The 22,500-nt window shown below is 38.0% G+C and overlaps 1 protein-coding gene across 1 annotated transcript in view; it reads right to left on the bottom strand.

Moving 5' to 3' along the window:
• The window catches only part of LOC115213226 (contactin-like), a 252,773-nt gene that overhangs the window by 93,337 nt on the left and 136,936 nt on the right, over nucleotides 1-22,500 (bottom strand). The window contains exons 16-18 of the mRNA XM_029782161.2: nucleotides 20,123-20,286; nucleotides 19,440-19,569; nucleotides 1,188-1,352 (exon numbers count right to left, since the gene is read on the bottom strand). Of these exons, the coding sequence (XP_029638021.1) occupies nucleotides 1,188-1,352; nucleotides 19,440-19,569; nucleotides 20,123-20,286 (459 nt within the window). The remainder of the gene's footprint in view (nucleotides 1-1,187; nucleotides 1,353-19,439; nucleotides 19,570-20,122; nucleotides 20,287-22,500) is intronic.

The following is a 22,500-nucleotide window of genomic DNA, read 5'->3' as shown; positions in this document are numbered from 1 at the left end:
GAGGAATGAAGCGCAGAACTCTACTGAGGAGGGAGAGCTCCGCCTCAGAGAGGGGAAGATCTGATGGAATGGTAACAGCAGACTGAAGTGGTGAGGGGTGGATGGGGTAGAAGCAGGCGGGGTGGACGGGATAGAAGTAGGAGGGGTGGATGGGGTAGAAGTAAGAGGGGTGGTGGGGATGATGGAAGGCTGAGAGGAAGGGGATGGGGTTATGTGTGTGTGGGTGGTGGGTGGAGGGTGGAGTGGTATGGTGAGGGTGGTAGAGCGCATCAGGGAGGAAGAGGGGTAGTGGAGGAGTTGGGGTAGTGGCTTTGGGTGTGATGGAATGGAGAAGTTAGTGAAGTTTGCGTTCTTTGGTGTTAGCGAGAAATTGCATCACAAAATACTGACAGTAACGTAGAAAGCTATGAAATAAGTGAAAGACACATACAATTCCCTCGTGTCCAGTATTTTAGAGCACAAAGGAAATAATATTGGTTTCAAATTTTGGCACAAGGCCAGCAATTTTTGGGGAGGGTTATAAGTCGATTACATTGTACCCCAGTGCTCGGGTGGTACTTATTTTATCGACTCGAAAGGATAAAGGCAAAGTCAACCTCCGCGGATTTTGAACTCAGAACGCAAAGACGTGCTAACTATCCTACCCGCTCGCAGCGTTCACAAAGGAAATAATATTAACACGAGAACAATTCAATTTTTTCATTTAAAATTTACTTCATGTGTCAACAATGTCACCACACAACTGCAGTCAATGAAACGGTCTCAAGGACCAAATTTAAATAATTCCCACTGCTGTTGTGGTACTATCGTTTAATATGCGTTCTTAAGATATTGGTTACGAGGGAATATTATGAGAAAGGAATGCATTGATAGTAATTTGTAGTGTGAGTCGGAATCCTTTCTAGTTTCACTTATTTAATTCTTTTTCCACATGAATACCAATGTTTTATTATGATTTAAATTATTGAGCCTTTGTAAAAGAGATGCTTTTTCTTCTGCTGTCCTTTTAGAAATATACATGAGGTACAGGATAATAAGTATAGCCACTCTTATCATAATTCAAATGACCGTCACGATACATGTAACTCAAATCATATAAATTAACCACTTTAATTTATTTAAAACAATTTTACGCGTATGATTTTTTTCTGTTTGAATGTAGTATTTAAATATTTATTGTAACTTACATTCTGTGAGAATCTTCCAGTCATTTTCATAATTGTGTTTGGCTAATATCATGTAAAAGAGTATTGGAGAGCCACCGTCATATGGAGCTAACCACTGGAGTGTTAGTGTAGTTGTTGTGCCGCTGTATAATGCAACAGATACACCAGATGGAGGAAACGGAGGACCTTGAAGATAAAAGAAAAGAACGGAAACAATAGTAACTAACTACATCGTAGAAGAGCAGTTTAATAACAAACAGCATTGGTCAATTCACATTCAATTTAATAACAATCAATTTAATAACAAACAGCGTTGTTTAATAACAAACAGCGTAGGTCAATTCACATACAATTTAAATTTGTTTTAAAATTAAACAAAATTAAAAATCATTTGAAATCTCACCTACTTCAATGTGATTTTATATTCCGTTGGATATATTGTTTTCTGCTCTTTGATTTTCCATAAAATTTTATAAACACTTCAATGTCAAAACAAGGGTGCTATTCTTTCGGGGAGATATTTATTAATAAGTCAAGATGATTTATTAATAAGTCAAGCATTTAAACTGCTAAACGTTTAAAGCACCACAGGAAAAATTCTGAAAGATGCTAGCTGGATAAAAGATTTATAGTTGTCATAATATATTTGACGAAGACAAGAAATAACAAGGTACTAAATAAATTTCCTGGTTTAGCACATACAGTGTATTGGCGTACTCTTTTGTGCGTTAAAATATTCATGCTGTTTTATAGTTCACTATACATCTTCGGGAAAGCAAAAAAACAAATCCAGAATCACTAAATAAACAAATACAAAACAGCAGAAAATAACCTAACAGCTATTTTTGTTTTTCAGAGAAAAGAAACGTATTCCAAACACATTATACACATAACTACACATACACACACACATGTATGCATATATATTTATGTATGTATGTGTGAATAATTATGCACATATCTCTCTCTCTCTCCTCTCTCTCTCTCTCTCTATATATATATATATATATATATATATATATATATATATATATGCTTATGCATATATATAAATATTTAAGTATGTACATACGTACCTGAATATATACGTCTGCATATACATGTAGGTGTGTGTGTCTGTGTGTGAATAATTATAGACATCTATCTATCTATTCATTCATCTATCATATATATATATATATATATATATGCATGTGTATGTATATAAATATTCACGTATGCATATGCATACGTGAATATATACATCTACTTATATGAGAGAGTGTGTGTGTGTGTGTGTGTGTGTGTGTGTGTGTGTGTGTGTGTGTGTGTGTGTGTGTGTGTGTGTGTGTGTGTGACTATTTATCTAATTGTCAACGTTAGAATTGTTGAATTATAAACAAAGAGTTACTCGCGAGAAAGGCTACAATTCTTTAAGAAGATATGAGTTTATGTTTAAGCCCCCTGTGAGATTGCGTACCGCTTGGGCAGAGGTCTTCTACGAGGGGCGTTCAATAAGTAATGCCCCTGACTCACTTCCCATAGCAGTAGAGCAACGAAACTTGGCACAGTTATTAGTCTTTTTCTACATAGGATCCACCCAGACTTATGAATTTCTCCCATCGTTTGATGCGGCTCTGGAGACCGTTTTTGTAGAAGAACCCAGCTTGGTCCTCCAACCTCAACGTGACTTCAGAAATCAAGGCTGCATCATCTGGGAAACGCTTTCCTTTCAAAAACAACTTCATGATTGGGAAGAGGTGAAAATCAGAGGGTGCAAAGTCAGGAAAGTAGGGGGATGGGGGAGGATTTCATAGCTATACGCCTGTGCTTCTGATCTGGCGACAAGCGAGTTGTGGACCGGAGCGTTGTCCTGCAGGAGGAGGATGCCTTTGCTGATCTTGCCCCGCCTCTTGATTTTGATAACTTCTCTTAATTTCCTCAAAAGTGAAGCATAATAGGCTCCTGCAATTGTGGTACCCTTTGCCAGGAAATCTGTCATCACTACTCCGTCCTGGTCCCAGAAGACTGTGAGCATGACCTTGCCAGCGGAGGGCTGCATCCTTGCCTTCTTTGGAGGGGGTGACTCACGGTACTTCCACTGCATTGACTGGGATTTGGTCTCTGGATCATCGTGATGGACCCAGGTTTCATCCTGTGTAATCAGTCTTTTGAAAAATTTTGACTCATCTTCTTGGCACATCTCCAAATTCACCCTCGAGCACTCGACGCGTTCTTGCTTCTGGAAAGGCGTGAGCAACCTGGGAATCCATCTGGCAGACACCTTTTGCATATGCAAATGGTCATGAATGATAGTTTCCACAGACCCGGTACTAATCTTGACCTCATGGGCTATTTGGCGAATAATTATGCGTCGATCTTCCAAAATGGCAGCCTCAACTTGACGGACAGATGCCTCATCAATGGCAGAAGAGGGCGACCAGATCTGGGAGCTATTTCCACAGAGTTCCGACCATGTTTGAATTCACGATGCCAGCGTTTTACAAGGTCATATGATGGGGCATCATCACCATAAGTTACTTTCATTTCATCAAAAGTCTCCCGTGGTGTGCGTCCTTTCAAATACAAAAACCGGATCACTGCTCGACACTCAACAGGCTCCATTTCACACTTGACTCGGTTCAAACACCTGTAAATTAGTTCAGAGCTGTAATTTGCCACTTAATCTATAGAGATATAAGCAATTGCACATGCAAAATGTCAACTAGATCAAACAACTGCAAGTGGGTCAGAGGCATTACTTATTGAACGTCCCTCGTACTTTAGCCCCATATCGCCCAGTGCATTGTAGTTGAATTTGGCAGACTGAGACTGAGTGGAAACCCGTCATATGTGTGTGTGTGTGTTTACGTGTTTGCGTGTGGTCTCTTCTCACTGCTTGACAATCCCGAAAGTTTAAAGTTCGGAAAAAGAGACCAACGTAAGTACCAGACTTAAAACTTAAGATTAAGCAATTGAGTATTGAGATCGATTCGTTCGATAGTGGCTCGAGTCCAGTGAACGAAGGAAGTAAAAAACATAAATATATGGTTGACTGAAACGTCAATATTAGCTTCTTGCTGCATTTAAAACATTAATCGAGATATAGAATTAGTTAGCATTTATATAAGAGAAACTAATAGGTACAGGAGTGGCTGTGTAGTAAGTAGCTTGCTTCCGGTTACCCATAGTGCATTTGGTTTGTCGTTTGTGTGCGAGTCGGACGTTTTTCCTTTTGCTGCTTTGAGGTTAGTAATGTACTCGGACCTTAGCTGGTCTGAGCTGTCTTCAGAGGAGGAGGAGCTGCTGAGAGCAGTAGAAGGCATGGATGAATATTTGAAGAAAACGAAGAGTTTCGCAGAGGCTGTGGAGGTGAAGAGAAAAGAGGTGGATTTATCAAGAATGAAGGAGCATGGAAAAATGGTGCAGAAAGTGGGCGGCAACGTGACGTTGTCACCCCCACAAAGAATAATGGATGGCGTAAAAAGAAGAACGGTCATATACAAAGTTTACTCGATAAAGAATAAGAAGGTCGACCTAATAGAAATAGAGAAAATAGAAAAGGCAGTAAAGGAGGAATCCAAGGAGTAATATACATGACAAGAGGATGCCAATATGGGACAATGGTAGTCCAGTTTAGAATAGAGGAGGAGGCAAGGAGGATGTCGGGCAAAACGGTAAAGACGAAGGAAATGGTCCTTCTACCCACGTATCTTGGAAGAAGGACTTCCAAGATAAGGGTAGAAGGAACTTTGCCTGATATAAATGAGGCTTGGGTAGCGGCAGCTGTCCTTGTTGGAAGCGAGGAGAAGGTGGCTGTCCTCCAAGCCACAGAAACAGAAGAAGGAGGGTGGAAAGGAAGGACGCTCGAGTTAATAATTCAGACGGAGGAGGGACAACTTGAGAACTTGGCAGAGACTGTGACGCTGGGGGAAATCGTGCTGGGGGTGTGGGTAGAGGACAGAGTACCACGTTGTTTTAAATATGGCCAAAAGGGCCACATTAGAGCATACTTCCCTCTACGAAGGACTACGGCTGAGGATATAGTTGCGGAGACAGAAGAGAAAAGAGAGGAAGACAAAATAGACGAAGGAAACGATAAAAAAAGGAAGAATGGAAAATTGCAGAGCGTAATAGGAGAAAGAGAAAGAAAAGACACTGATTATGATGTGGCACCCCAGTCCAACCCCATCCCACCCAAGACCACTCAGACCCACCCTCTCCCCATGCAGACACCAAACCCACCCACCCCATTTCCCCTCAAGAAAAAAAGAAAAAGAAAGAACAGATACCACAAAATTTAGAAGACCCCACTCCTGGTGAAAAAGGTTATGAATGCATGACGGAGAGAATGTTATCATTAAGTGACAGTGAAAAGGGAAAAAGGATTGGACGAAAAGAGAAAAAGGACTCAGGACCCAGAGACAGCGAGTTGTGTTACTCAGTGTGGGGTGAGTAGCACACACTTCATAATATCATTTTCAGATATCATTCATATTATCATATTTTAATTTGTTCTTCATGTGCATTTTCATGTTCATTCATTATATCATATTTTATTTTTAATCGTTATATGTCCCACATGTGTTGTAGTGTCCCCTCTGTGTAATGCCTTTATGACAATTTAAAAGAAATAAAGTAGCTTGCTAACCTTTGTCGGAGACGGACGTGTTTGTTTTTGGCGGAGAGTTCTTGCTGCTTGATGTCACGTCTTTCGTCGTGAAATATTGAACTTTGAGGCCCGACTACAGGTAGGCGTTTGTTGTATTGTTTTGAGGGCTTAGTGGAGTTTGTTGCCCTGTATTTAATATTTTGTGGTGAGTAATAGACTCCACTCTGTTCCAGACATTTGCCTGCCTGTGGCCGCCTATAAAGACTCACTTTGCAGTAAGAATTGTGTTTTTGAGGAGGCGTAGCCCCTCCGCAAAAATTAATTTCTTTGCGAAAATTATCTTCGTGTCTGTGGATTACCAAGGAGTAACAAGGCAGGAGGGACTGTTTTTGCAAGGTGGACGTAAGTGTTGGCTCTGTCCAATATTGAACTGGAAAAAAAAACAACATCAGCATAAGACCGTAGAGGTAGGTGGATTTGTTTACGGTTGAGCTGGGTGTAGTTTGTCAAATAGTAATTGGTTGGGTGTTGATAAATTTCGCCCAGCTCCGTGACAATTCTGCCTGCTCTCGGCGGCTGCTGTTTCGTGAATCTATTGTGAATTTTTTTGATAACTCGCCCGAATGATTAGAATCTGTTACAGTTGCAGTTACCATTGGCTGTGGCCAGTATTGTGTTTGGATTTATTGGATTTCTTTTACCAGTCACAGGAAAAAACGATTTTTTTTTTGCACATGGCAAAAACAAACGGTGCCGCTGCTTTGGAGTGGGAGGTAGTCCCACCCAAGCAGTGGATTAAAGATCTTGAGAAGAGGACGGTGGTGCTACGAACCTATTCTAGGTCACGTGGTGCCATCGCCCTCTTCGATAAGAGCATAATAGAGAGAGAGTTGGCAGACTACCTGCCAACTATAAAATTTATATCACGGGGGACCAAAATTGCAACGGTCTGGTTGCTGTTTGGTACCCCCGAGGAGGCTGACAAATTTGCCAGCGAGCCCCTTGAGGGGAATGAAATTTTGTTTCTCCCCACGTATTGTGGGAGGAAGATAAAAAGAGCCTGGGTATACGGGCTGCCCCCGGGCACGAAGGCGGGATGGATCGAAGATACCATCCGGCGAGGCCTGGGGGATAGCGGGCCCGGGCTATTGAGGGTGGATGTTGCTCCTGCGGTCGACTGGGAGGGGTCAAAGGCAACTTTGACCCTGTGGACCCCGGTGGCGGTGGGAGATATAACATTCCCAGACTTCTTAAAACTGGCCGGGTACAGGTACCCGGTGATACTTGAGGGACGCCCCCCCCAAGTGTCACCTGTGTCTGGAGCCTGGCCATATCAGGAAAAACTGTACCAAGGGCCGTGGTAAGACCCTGCAGCATGAAAAAGAGAAAGTGCTCGCCGCCCCTTCATTGGAGGGGGGACGGTGGAAGTCGTGGAGGAAGTTGCCTCCACCAAAAGAAAAAGAGAGGTGAGCAACAATGGTTGCTCACCAAAGAATGTACAGGCGGCGGAGGAGGGTAGCGACACACCGCGTCTGTCAACGCAGCCCCCTGCTCCCGCAGCCTCAAAAAGAAAGAGGAAAAAGAGGAACACAGGGCGGTCGGCGGATGTTCCTAGGCCGCCGACGGAGTCGCAGGTGGGATGTGTACCACCTGCGGATAGGGCTCCGTCAGTGGGATGTGTGATGGAGTAGTGTGAAGTCCCTTCCTGTGAAGAGGAGGTGTTTATCCTCCTTTACCACGAGGGAGGGAAGGTGAAAAAAATTTTGGACGTTTGGGTGACCGAGAACGTGTGTACACGGTCTGCCCAGATAGTCCGTTATGGCCTACGCAGGTGGCTACGGAGGTAGTAACGGAAAACATTTGACAAGAAAGAATTTGCTTTCCTCTTTGCAGGACCCGACTTGTTGCAGAGTTGTCTGCAGGCGGCAAGTCACTTTGCTTGGGGGACCTGACAAGGAGAATTGTTGTAAATCTATGTGCTGCCCTTGTGGAAAATTAAATGAAAGAAAGTAGCTTGTAAGAGGTTTTAGTGTCTCCTTCTTGTAAGAGGTTTGAAACCTCATATTGATTTGTAAAAAAAAAACGAAAATAGCTTTTCGAGACAAATCCAATCGGCGGGTGTTGGGTTTCGTCTCTCATTTATTCATTTTATTTCATTTTCATTCATTAATGTGCTTGTCCAGTCCGCAAATCTACACAATCTTTGTACTGTCTGTATGACAAATTTTATGAAATAAAGTAGCTTGTTTACCAACCACACAGTTCGGGCCTACCAAAGCGTTGTGAGTGGATTTGGTAGACGGAAACTGAAAGAAGCCCGTCGTGTATATGTATATATATATATATATATATGCGTGTGTGTGTGTTTGTGTGTCTGTGTTTGTCCCCCTAGCATTGCTTGACAACCGATGCTAGCGTGTCTATGTCCCCATTACTTAGCGGTTCGGCAAAAGAGACCGATAGAATAAGTACTGGGCTTACAAAAGAATAAGTCCCAGGGTCGAGTTGCTCGATTAAAGGTGGTGCTCCAGCATGGCCGCAGTCAAATGACTGAAACTAGCAAAAGAGTAAAGAGTAATACATCAGAAGAGTGAAAACGATATAGGCTTCAAATTTTCGACTAAGGTCAATAATTTCGGAGGAGGGGGCTAACTCGATTATATTGAGCCCTGTATTCATCTGTTATTTCATCGTCGATTACAACTATTATTTTATCGGTCCCGAAATGATAAAAGGTAAAATCGACTTCGCCAGAATTTGTACTCAGAACGTAAAGACGGACGAAATGCCGATAAGCATTTTGCCCGGCGTGCTACCGATTCTGCCAGACCGCCGCCTTAACAGTGGAAAGGATATAAAAATAATAATAATAATAATAATAATAATAATAATAATAATAATAATAATAATAATAATAAAAGAATGAAATAAAAGAATTAGACCAAAGCCAAACTTACAAATACTTAGGAATCCATGAACTAGATAAGACACAACACACACAAATGAAAGAGAAAATAAAAAAAGATATTATAGACGAGTTAGATCAATACTAAACACAGAGCTCAATGCTAAAAACAAGATAATAGGTATCAACACTTTAGCTGTCCCAGTTATAAGTTACAGCTACAATATCCTTAACCGGACACGAAATGAACTGACCAAAATAGATAGGAAAACAAGAAAAATAATGACAGGATCTAGGATGCATCACCCAAAATCTGACATAGAAAGACTATATATACAACGTATAGAAGGTGGTAGAGGCCTTATACAGCTGGAAAACTACTATAAAATAACCACCATAGGACTGCAAAAATATCTACTTCAGAAGGAAGGAAAACTGATCCAGATAGCGGCAAAACACGAGCAAAACAAAAAACTGTTCTCAGTATTTAAGGAAGCTGACAAATACAAACAAGAAATCATACCACCTAATAAACATGAAGAAGAAGAAGCTGAAGAAACAACAAAAGCTATAAAACAAATGAAATCCAAACTAAAAATAGAACAGCAACGAACCATGATAAAACGATGGCAAGAAAAGCCCCTTCATGGTAAATACTGCACTAAACTAAACGCAAAAGAAATAGACAAAGAAAAATCCCAGCAATGGTTGAGAAGCTCAGGACTCAAAGCAGAAACAGAGGGATTTTTAATTGCAGCACAAGACCAAAGCCTCCCCACCAGAAATTACCAAAAACATGTAATGAAAAGAAATATTACAAGTAACTGCAGAATATGTGGAGATGGACAAGAAACAATAAATCATATTATCTCTAGCTGCCCAATCTTGGCTAAGAAGGAATATATTCACAGACATGACAGAGTTGGAACCTACATACATTGGAAGCTATGCCAACATTATGAAATAACAACAGAAAAAAGATGGTATAGGCACACACCAGAAAAGGTCACAGAAAACGAGAAAGCAACCATACTCTGGGATATGCCGATACACACAGATAGAGAAATTAAGGCCAACAGACCAGATATAGTTGTCAGAGATCATGAAGAAAAAAAATACTTTCTAATTGATGTATCAATACCGGCTGATGACAACGTGTCTCTAAAAGAAATGGAGAAACTCTCAAAATACAAAGACCTGGAAATAGAGGTAACTAGAATGTGGAATCTGAAAACAGAAACAATTCCTATCATAGTAGGTGCATTAGGCATGATAAAAAAATATTCAGACAAATACATAACAAAAACACCAGGACTTACAAACACATATAACATACAGAAAATTGCACTACTAGGCAATGCACACATCCTACGCAGAACACTTTCCATACAATAACCATCAGAGCATCACAACAAATCACAGCACATACCCAAGGCACACAGAGCTGTGCTCGGTAGTGAAGTGAAAGCACGCTATAAAAATAAAACTACTGAATAATAATAATAATGATAATAATAATAATAATAATAATAATAATAATAATAATAATAATAATAATAATAATAATATTAAAAACATTGTGTACAGTGCTCAGGTGCACTACAACTCATCTAAAGTGTATGTATAGTCAGGTGTAGTTTCGGCGGATTTCGGAAAGCATGAGGGCTTTAAAGGATGCAGTGTCATGGCAGTCAACAACTGACGCAGGCAGTTTGTTCCATGCTTCAGCAACTCTGAGCGTGAAAAAATGTTTCCGAAAGTCATGGGAGCAGTGTTGTTTTCTGACTTTGTAGGCATGTCCACGTGTGTTAGACACATGAAGATCAAAAAGGTGTTCAGTGTTGTTGTTGGTGAGGTGGTTGATAACTTTGTGGGTGTTTACCAAGTCTATCGCCAGACGCCGGAGCTTCAGTGAATCCATGCTCTGGGAAACAAGGCGCTCAGAGTATGGTAGGTGTCTGATGGAGGGTATGCGTTTGGTTGCACGTCTCTGAACAGATTCCAGGAGGTCAATGTTCTGAGCAAGATAGGGGTTCCAAACTGATGATGCGAATTCCAAGTGTGGTCGTACCATAGCTGTATACAGTTTTAAATAGATGGCTGGAGAGCGGCTAACAAAAGTCTTGCTGAGTGATGCCAAGACACCCTCGGCCTTCTTGACAATTTTAGAGATATGCTTTGTCCGACGCAAATCACTGCTGACAGTGATGCCTAGGTCACGCTCGCAAGAGGATTTCTTGATATCAGTGTTGTGGAGGGAGTATGTGGACGCAGGGTTTGTTCTCCCAAAATGCATGGTGGTACACTTGTCCACAGCCAGTTTCAGTTGCCAGTCTGTGATCCATTGCTGCATTGTGTCCAGGTCTGATTGCAGGAAAGAGCTGTAGACAACAGGATCTGTCCACTTGAGTTCAAAGTACAGCTTGATGTCGTCTGCATATTTCAATACTGTGGAATTCTTTAAATTGGCATCTATGTCATTAATGTATGCCACAAACAAGAGGGGACCAAGGACAGATCCCTGTGGTACACCCGATGACATCTCATATGGTGTAGAATGATTTCAACCAGTTAAAAAGATCATCCCTCACACCCATTGCAGAGAGTTTCACCATGGCACAAAGTTGAAAGCCTTAGCAAAGTCAAGGTAGACAACATCCACCCATGTGCCACTATCAGTGATCTGAGTAATGTCCTCAAGGAACTCGACAAGCTGATCACTGCAGCTGGAGTTAGGGACAAATCCATATTGTGAGGGTCGGATGAGACTGTGAGAGCTCCAGAAGTTCCAAAGTGTTTCTCTGACACACGATTTCATCAGTTTTGCAATACAGCTAGTGAGACTGACTGGGCGATAGTTGACAGGTGTTGTACGGTCGCCCTTTTTGAACAGAGGAATGACACTGGCAGTTTTCCACTGCTCCGGAGTAGCACCATTGTTGAGACAGTACTGGAAAAAAATAGAAAGCTGGTGTAAAAGGAAGTACCTGCCACGTTTGAGAAGCAGGTATGTAACTTCATCAAGACCAGGGGAGGCATAGTTGCGCTTATTTTGAAGGTGACGTTGCAGCATTGCAGGTGTAAATTCCATAGTTGTTATGGAATTTGCTGTTAGAGATGGTGAAGATGGTACATATTGGCAAATGCTTTCGTGTTTGTGTGTCTATGTTTGTTCACCACCATTATCGCTTGACAACCAATTTTGGCGTGTACCTCGGAAGGTACAGAGTCGGAAGAAATACCGGTTAGTATTTTCTCCGACACGATAACGATTCTGCCAGCTCACCACCTTACAAAGAAGAAATAAATCCCTTATCTCCTAATATATTTGAATTCGCAATCATAGAAGTATAAATAACTTTAAGTCTATCGAGTCAATTATCATACAATTAAGGCACTTAAATATTGTACTTTTACATGCCATCTCTCTTGAAAATTATCGATATTTGAATATAAACTGCAGATTAACTGAGCGGTTCGGCAAAATAGAAATATAGAATAAGTTCTAGGCTTACAAAGAATAAGTCCTGGGATCGATTTGTTCGACTAGAGGTGGTGTCCCAGCATGGCCGCAGTCAAATGACTGAAACAAGTAAAAGAGTTTTAAAAATAGTATATATACTTATATATACATGTGTGTGTGTATGCACACACAGGCATACACACATACATGCGCACATAACTCTTTCTGACTCATATATATATATATATATATATATATTAATAAATAAAATAAAACATATGCATATATATAAACATATATGTACGTACCTACCTCTATATGTACATATACACGCATATATGAGTACAGGACACCAAAAGGACATCGAACACAATAAGAAACGAAAACATAGACACAAACCAAAGGAACTGGACATTTTTTTTAAACAACAAAAAAATAGAGTACAGGACAATTAACACCAGGAAAAAAAAAACCCTTCTTCAGTCGCTATGGTTTCATCTACTCTACGTTTCGAAGGATAAAAGCGAGACGTATCTTCGACAAGAAACTTTCCTTCCTGCGAAAAGCAAATCAATTAAAATTCTGAGATCTTTTCGCAGAGGGGTAAAAAATGGTAACAAAAACAGGACAGTAACGACAGCACAAATTATAAACAGTAAAATACAGGACAAGGAAAAACAAGATAAGAAGGGCTGTTAACGCCGAACGAAAAAAAGTATTGCGAACGCGGAATTTTTTATGAACGACGAGCGGAGCAAAAAGAATTGTCATCCATTACCTTGAGAGGGCCAGGCCAGAAAGACAACAGCGGAAGTCTCGTCGCGGGTGAACGACGGGAAGGGGGGAGGAGGAGCAAGAGAAAGGGAGAGAAGAAGGGGAATGGCTGCGAGGAAACCATGAAGAATGGAGAGGGGCAGAGAGAGAGTGAAGAATGAGAGAGAGGAAGAGACAAGTTAAGTAGAGGAAAAGGAAATCAAAGAATGAAATGTGTGTGTGTGTGTGTGTGTGTATGTGTGCGTGTGTGTTTGTGTGTGTATGCAGGTACGTATGTATGTGTGTGTGTGTGTATATATATACATACACACACACACACACACACATATATATATATATATATATATATATATACACACACACTTAAGTGTGCGTGTATTTTATTGTGTTTCCGTTGTCTCTCGGCCACTGCTTGACAACTAGTTCCAGCTCGTCGCCTAACAAAGAAGGAATAATTCTTTGTTTTAGGCACAAAGCCTGAAATTTTGGTGTGTAGTGTTAAGTCGACTACACCTACCGCAGTGCTCAAGAGATAACCATTTTTTCGACCGCGAAATGCTGACGCCTTAAGAGTTTGAACTCGGAAGGTACAGAGTCGGAAGAAATACCCGTTAGTATTTTCTCCGACACGATAACGATTCTGCCAGCTCGCCACCTTACAAAGAAGAAATAAATCCCTTATCTCCTAATATATTTGAATTCGCAATCATAGAAGTATAAATAACTTTAAGTCTATCGAGTCAATTATCATATAATTAAGGCACTTAAATATTGTACTTTTACATGCCATCTCTCTTGAAAATTTTCGACATTTGAATATAAACTGCAGATTTAACACCTGAAACCTAAAATATACATATCGCTGTAATCCACATTTGCTTCCATCCTATGTGCAATATAAAAAGAATATATTCCATAAACAATAACGAACAGTCATATGTTGTCTTTCTCATCGTCAACAATAACGAAGACTCGATAAGACGAGTATATATATATCTCATGTAAAATATTCTATTCGAGTTTATCTTTTTTCAGCATAATACGTTTAACCGATTGTTTCTCGCAGTATCGCAGATATTCTGAAATGTCAAATATTTTAATATACTTCACACATAAGCACGCATACAAACATATGAAGATATATACACATATACATACATTCGACAATAGACCCCTATCATATATATATAAATAATTAATGGGGGTGTATTATTATATATATATATATATATATATATATATATATATACATATTTGTATATAAGAAAATATAAATATGTATATAAATACATATTTTTGAAAATATATCTGTATATATGCATATGCAAACACAAACTCACATACATACATGTATATACATACATACATACATAAGTATGTATGTATAAATGAATATGTATGTGTATATATATATATATGTTTGTGTGTGTATATATATGTATACACAAGAATATATATATACATATATCTATACATATATATAAATACATTTATTTATGTATATGTATATATGTGTATATATATATATACATATATATATATATATGAAAAAATATATAAATAATAAATTATTAACTTTGAATACGTTAAACAGTATTCAGTTCTATCTCATCCATTTCCTTCTCTACGCCCATCCAGTTGCCACTCCTTTTAGTTTCCTCTACTCTTTTACTACACGAATATTTTAAAGGTGTTGTTTCTAAGTTTATTATTCCAAGCTTCGATATTTCTAGCAACTCCAAGCTATAAACACGTGCAGTTTTCTAATTTGTAATATTTCTATTAACGCCTACCTATTTTCTCCTCCCACACCCTAAAATGTCCTATTGTTTCAGCCAGTGTTATCTTACGACCTACAAAACCGCATGCTTATTCTGAGTGTGCGAGTATATATATACTCTCTCTCTCTCTCTCTCTCTCTCTCTCCCTCTCTCTCTTTTACTTGTTTCAGTCATTTGACTGCGGCCATGCTGGAGCACCGCCTTTAATCGACCAAATCGACCCCAGGACTTATTCTTTGTAAGCCTAGTACTTCGGTCTCTTTTGCCGAGCCGCTAAGTTACGGGGACGTAAACACACCAGCATCGGTTGTCAAGTGATGTTGGGGAGGGGGACAAACACAGATACACAAACACACAGAAAAACATATATATATATATATAGGTAAACAGTAAAAATAATTACAGACATGGACAAGAACATGAAACACCACAGAGACGACACAAGAACCACAGGACGGGACATTCGAAGCCCTCAGTCATCAGTCAAGAACCAGATCATCTTAGCAATTTCGGCTGATTAATCTTGAGATTGCTCCGATATGGCCAGCCAGCCAAGGGAAATCTAAGCCAAGCGCATTAGATCCCCTGGAAGAAAGCTTCGAATGTATACAACGCGAGGACGGAAAACGAACGAAGTACATAAACAAAAATACAGAATACGTGACACCAATAAGAATACAAAAACGTAAAAACAATAACGGTAAAAATAAAAATAAAAAATAATAAACAACAAAACAAAACCAGGACGTGGGACAAGGGTCTTTCGACAGGACGAGTTAAGTAAGGGGCTGGCTTGTGAAGTTGTGCCTAATGGCCACGGGGAGACGAACAAATACGTGTTGCTTCTGCGGCTGCTGAAGGCGTAGGAGTGGCTGTGTGGTAAGTAGCTTGCCTACCAACCGCATGGTTCCGGGTTCAATCCTACTTACCACACAGCCACTTCTACGCCTGCAAAAATATATGTGCATAATTTGCATTCCTTTATTCTTTCACTTGTTTCAGTCATTTGTCAGTAGCTATGCTTGAGCAGCACCTTAATTTGCTTTAATCGAAGATTTCGATCCCACGACTTATTCTTTGTAAGCCTAGTACTCATTCTACTGGTCTCTTTTGCCGAAGCGCTAAGCACAGACATTATATATATATATATATATATATATATATCTATATATATATATATATATATATATATATATATATATATATATATATATGGCTCAGTGGTTAGAGCGTCGAGCTTACGATCGTGAGGTTGTGAGCTCGAATCCCGGACCGGGCTGCGTGTTGTGTTCTTGAGCAAGGCACTTTATTTCACGTTGCTCCAGTTCACTCAGCTGTAGAAATGAGTTGCGACGTCACTGGTGCCAAGCTGTATCGACCTTTGTCTTTCCCTTGGATAACACTGGTGGCGTGGAGAGGGGAGGCTGGTATGCATGGGCGACTGCTGGTCTTCCATAAACAACCTTGCCCGGACTTGTGTCTAGGAGGGTAACTTTCTAGGTGCAATCCCATGGTCATTCATGACCGAAGGGGGTCTTTACCCTTTATATATATACAATAATATGTTACTTTACTCGGTAGTCAAGATAAAACTCTGAGTTTCAGATGCCGAAGTGGAAATCCACAACACCATCTCTTCGGTTATCTGGCTATTTGAAAACGTTATGAAAAAATACCGTTAAATAAAGGGAAATTACTGTGTTATAACTCTGCTTGCCTGCGTACTTATACATCGCTCGCATTTTTCGTCATAAAAATACATAAAGAAATATATAAAAATATATAAAATCTTCTTGGGACATAACATAGAAAGCATGTTCTATCTGTTTTCTTTAGGGGACCAAAAACGTAACAGAAATTTAGTCACATGTGGGTATGATCCGAAAAGTTCTGTCCTTGTATTTAGACATGTAGTAGGGTCTAAGCTGCTTTTCCAGACAAGCCATCTCTCCATGTCGCATAGACCGCACCTTCCGCTGCTGTTGGTATAGGGCTTACATCTGGCCAAAATCTTCCATTGTATGTTATAATCGACACCTTTATCTCTTAAAGACCAAATATGAGTAAGAGGATTTCTAGCCTCTCCTCTGATAAGGACATCTTCAATAGCGTTGCCCCAGTTTATAATAAGGCTTTAAAAGATAGTGGTTTTAGCGAAAAAATAAAATATACACCTATCACTAGCCCAACAGTAAGGAAAAGGAATAATAGAAATAGGAAGGTCATCTGGTTTACTCCCCGATGTGGCCTTCAATATAGGTAAATATTTCCTAGCACTGATAGATAGACATTTTCCAGTTAACCATACTTATAGGAAACTCTTCAATAGACACAATTTAAAACTTAGTTTTAGTTCAACTACCAATTTTAAAAACATAATCAAACATAACATACAAAAAACACAACAAGAAAACAGTTGTTCATGCAGGAATAAAGAATTGTGCCCGCTAAATGGAGCTTGCATGTCCAAGACCATCATATATGAAGCTACCGTAAACTCTATAACCACTAAAGACACCGTTTCGACGAAGAAATACGTGGGCCTTACAGAGGGTAATTTCAAGGCCAGGTTCAATAACCACACTTTGAGCTTTAGGCACTGGAACAAAAGAAAAGCGACACAATTATCTAATCATATTTGGTCTTTAAGAGATAAAGGCGTCGATTATAACATACAATAGAAGATTTTGGCCAGATGTAAGCCCTATACCAACAGCAGCGGAAGGTGCGGTCTATGCGACATGGAGAGATGGCTTGTCTGGAAAAGCAGCTTAGACCCTACTACATGTCTAAATACAAGGACAGAACTTTTCGGATCATGCCCATATGTGACTAAATTTCTGTTACGTTTTTGGTCCCCTAAAGAAAACAGATAGAACATGCTTTCTATGTTATGTCCCAAGAAGATTTTATATATTTTTATATATTTTTATATATTTCTTTATGTATTTTTATATAATTTTTATGACGAAAAATGCGAGCGATGTATAAGTACGCAGGCAAGCAGAGTTATAACACAGCAATTTCCCTTTATTTAACGGTATTTTTTCATAACGTTTTCAAATAGCCAGATAACCGAAGAGATGGTGTTGTGGATTTCCACTTCGGCATCTGAAACTCAGAGTTTTATCTTGACTACCGAGTAAAGTAACATATTATTGTATAGATAAATTTCCTCTATTTACATAATATTGAGGTCTCTTTCTTTTGTTATCTTACCGTTTTATCAATATATATATATATATTTATTATTATTATTATTATCATTATTATTATTATTGTATATTCATCCACTATCTATTTGTGCATTGTTTCGAGTATATCCAACTTAGTGTTTCCTTTTCACTGTTTTTTTTCCACATCTTATTTTCTATTACTTTTTTTCGCCCACTTCCCTCTTCTTTTACTTAACTGTTTTCCTCCTTTTTCTTTTTGGTATTTTCTAGGTGATTTTTGTTCTCTCCCTAAGCTGCACACTTTAAACTGTTTTGTATCTTCGAAATCTATTGAACTGTGTGTACATAGTACACAAGGGAGCATATATATAAGTCTCTATATGATGTATTTTCGCTGATGACCGCCTGACACATGTGTATAAGATTATGCTAGCAGAGTATGTATATGTACTTCGCTCGAAATGTGGCGTAGATAAACAACCGCCAACTGACGAAGGGATGTTCTTTGTTACTTGTCTTGTTTTCCATTTGTTTCTCTCCTTGTTTGCATACAAAAGTTTGTCGTCGTATTTCATGTTTATGTTTTGTGACGTCTTGTAACCATATATGCATATATATACATATGTATATATATATATATATATATATATATTATATATATATATATATATATATATATATATGTATGTATATATGCATATATGGATATATATTTTATTCATACTAATATATGATTGAACGCCACGCATCCATTTCCTAGTAAATTTATCCCTCTCTTTCTCTCTGTCTGTCTGTCTGTCTGTCTGTCTGTCTCTCTCTCTCTCTCTCTCTCTCTCTCTCTATATATATATATATATATATATATATATATATATATACACATACATATTTTGTAGTGTGCTTTAATGTTGAACATATTTGTGATAGAAAAAAAGAATCGAAGGCTCCCTGTGGACCTCGTAACTATATCTACCTCTTCTAAACATAACAGTCATTCTACCATTCGACTAAAGTAATCCTTCGAATTCCCATATCAATTTTAGAAGCTTTGTTCTTAGCAGCCACAAGTGTACATTGTTTACATCGTAAGAATTTAGAAATTTCGAGCGAAGTGAAATTATTGTTTTCTAATGGTAGAACTCCCAGATTAAGCTGGTACGTGAAAGCATTTGAACGATAGGTTAAAAACACTTTGGCTACCTTTCACTTAAGCCTCAGATAAAAATAACAATCAAGCGTGTCACGATATGGTTACCTGTCTGCTAGATATGGCGTCCAAATTTTCCTAAAATCACTTCCCTTCTGTGTTAAAAATGGAAGTGTATTGAATTAATAACTGATATAGAAACATACATAATGGTCACGGCTAATATACTTTCTATGATCATAGCTCTGTGGAATCAAAATTGAACCGAATTCACGAAACAGCAGCTGAATCTCCCTCAAATGAGACTTCTACTCAAAACAAAGTTGTCCCTAATTTACAGAACACCGACTGAAATTCCTTTTATGATAGGACTACTCGTTCAAAGTGGAACTTCAAAGCAGCAGCAAAATCAATAATTTTTGTGAATATAAATTACCTTTCACAGTTAAATATGCCCCTGCTGATACTTTATGGGTGGGTGTTATGGCAATGCATTCATACTGGCCTTGTTGGTAAACTTTCGCATCACGTATGTATAAGCCTCTTATATGTCCATTGACTTCCGACTGAAATAAAATAAATTTCTGAATATTACTTTAAAATTTTTACAGATGATTGAAAATAGGCTAAAATGAAAGAAAAAAATATTAAAACTCCTTTACTTCAAGTAGAAATGGAAATACTCGGTGTCCTATAAATGGGACACTGGGACAATGTGATACATCTTATTTACTGTTCTCATTTAGTCTCCTATTTATTGGACAGTTGGACTTAATAGGTTAATCCTGAAGAGATCAAAGGCAAACTCAAAGTTTGATCTTAATACCTCAATACAATTTGGTTGTCAGTCTACCCATTATTTCAGTCCTCCGCTATTATAATACAATGTCAAAAATATCGATATATTATCTTTCGAATTTACTAACTACTTTTCAAACAGATATAATGCTGATAAATTTTTTCATATTTCAATACACAATTTCTATTGTATGATCGTTTTCGTGATAAATTCGATGAAAATAATATTTAAGTCTAAAAGTTATTGAAAGTGAAGTATTGTTTAAGCTTTTGCTATCGTGCTTTCATAAATGAAAATCCTTTTACATGTCAAGTACTTACCGTAGAATAGTGTGGGTTGTTCTCCAGATTTAATGGTTTTCCATTAAATAACCAATGAAATACAAGATCGACAAAATATGGATGTGATACGTCACATGGTATAAAAGCTGTTTCATTAACAATTACTTCTGTATTAATCGGCGGATATGCTATTACAATTTGATCTACAAGAAAAATAGATATAATATAAATATAATATAAATGTCGCAACAGTTGCCTGTGTGTGTGTGCTGTGTGTGTGTGTGTGGGGGGGGTTAGTTCCTGGTGGTGGTATCAGTTTGCCTATCTGTAGTGTGAGGGCTTAGTTGTCCAATAGGTGGGCGTGCTGCCCTAGAGAGATGTTCTTTAAGTTTAGTGTTTGTTTTAAATCTTAATTTTCTGGGAGACACTACTAGTAGCTAGAGCTTGGTTATAGTAGGTGGCATAGTTATTGAAGATTTCCTCAGTGGCGGAGAGATCTGATATCCGGATAGATATGCTTTTGATTATACTCTCGAATGTAGATTTATGGCGGTTAGATTCTGTGTTGAAGTACCTAAGGTATTGATTGGGTTTATGATAGGGGAAGTAAAGTGAAGAATTTAAATCTAAAGTAACATCTAAAGTAACATCTAAAAAATTGGCCGTTTTGTACGAGTTTTCAAACGAGGTAAATAGGTTAAAGTTGGAGAAGGATTTATGTAAGTGTTTTCTAGTTTTCTCTCCTGCAGATTTAGTTAGGCACGTTATAATTAGCAATGCATCATAGCTATATAAATCTCCTTTGATGTTAGGGAAAAGCATGTGGAATTGTTGGGGGAGGTATAGTCCGGCTAGATCTGTGATCTGACCGGAATCAGAGAAGGCAATAGTTATATCGAAGAAGTTGTTCCTATTAGTATTGAAGTTAATTGTTGAAGGAGATGAGGGGTTTGCCTGGCAGATAGAATTACGTCTATTTCTAAGGAGGTTACGCTAGTTAGGTTTTTAGCTACAGCCAGAGTGTTCTTAATGAGGGTAGGTGAATACGTTTTAAGTAAATTTTACGAATTATTTTATAATTATATACATAATTATAACAAGGGGTCAGATTAAAGCATCACCTCACGCTGCTAAAAATAGACGTTAAAGTTTTTTTTTACTACCTTAAAATCTCTGAGAAACACACACCTTAATGTGGGCAAGTAAAAGAAAGACAAGGTTTTCATTTTCGGCACTGGCTACCTGGTAAAATCATTATTACTAAAATAATTTTTGAAGTATATATATATATATATATATATATATATATATATATATATATATATATATATATATATATATACACCACGTACATACATATATACATATATATCATACACACACACACCCACACCACACACACATACATATATATATATATATATATATATATATATATATATATATATATATATATATATATATATAACTTAGAAAGGTTTTGGTCAGTATTGGCCCAGGCCATGTCTAACTTAATAGCACCACCTGGCGAAGAATTTCAATTTAGGATTTGGGCACCAAGGCCCATTCGAGAAGAGAGTTATTGTTTGCGGAGACATATCCGGGTGTGGGTAGTTTGTCCGGGACTGCTTGGAGGAATTTGGCCCAGCTTGGAGAGCAGGGCCAATTAAGGTGGAATAATTGTGCCGTATTGTTGTTATGAGATGCGATTTAGATTTTTGTTGTGGACGGATGGCACGGTGTCCAAGTGTTGGGTGTATTTTGAAGGTGATGCCAACATCGTTTGGACAGTGCTTATGGAATATTTTCCACATCGTACAAGTAATGTAACGTTGACGGCGTCGTTGGAGTGAATAGAGTTTCAGCTTTATATATATATATATATATATATATATGTGTGTGTGTGTGTGTATGTACGTATATACTTATATATATAAATACATACATATATATATACATATATATGTGTGTGTATGTATGTATATACTTATATATATAAATACATACATATATATACACACATATATATACATATGTGTGTGCGTGTGTATGTATGTATATACTTATATATATAAATACATACATACATATACATACATATATATATATATATACATATATGTACACACATATATACACATATATGTATATATATGTGTACACATACACACACACATATACTTATATATATAAAGACATATATATATATACACATACATATATATACACACATATATATATGTGTATGTACACATATGATACACACACACGCACACACACACATATATATATATATATATATTATAATATATACATATATATATATATATATATATATATATATATATATAATATATGTACACACACATACATATATATTTATACATATATATACATACATACATATTGATGTAAAA

Source organism: Octopus sinensis, linkage group LG6 (assembly GCF_006345805.1).
Source record: "Octopus sinensis linkage group LG6, ASM634580v1, whole genome shotgun sequence".
Lineage (NCBI taxonomy): Eukaryota > Metazoa > Mollusca > Cephalopoda > Octopoda > Octopodidae > Octopus > Octopus sinensis.
This window is presented reverse-complemented; position numbering and strand designations above follow the sequence as displayed.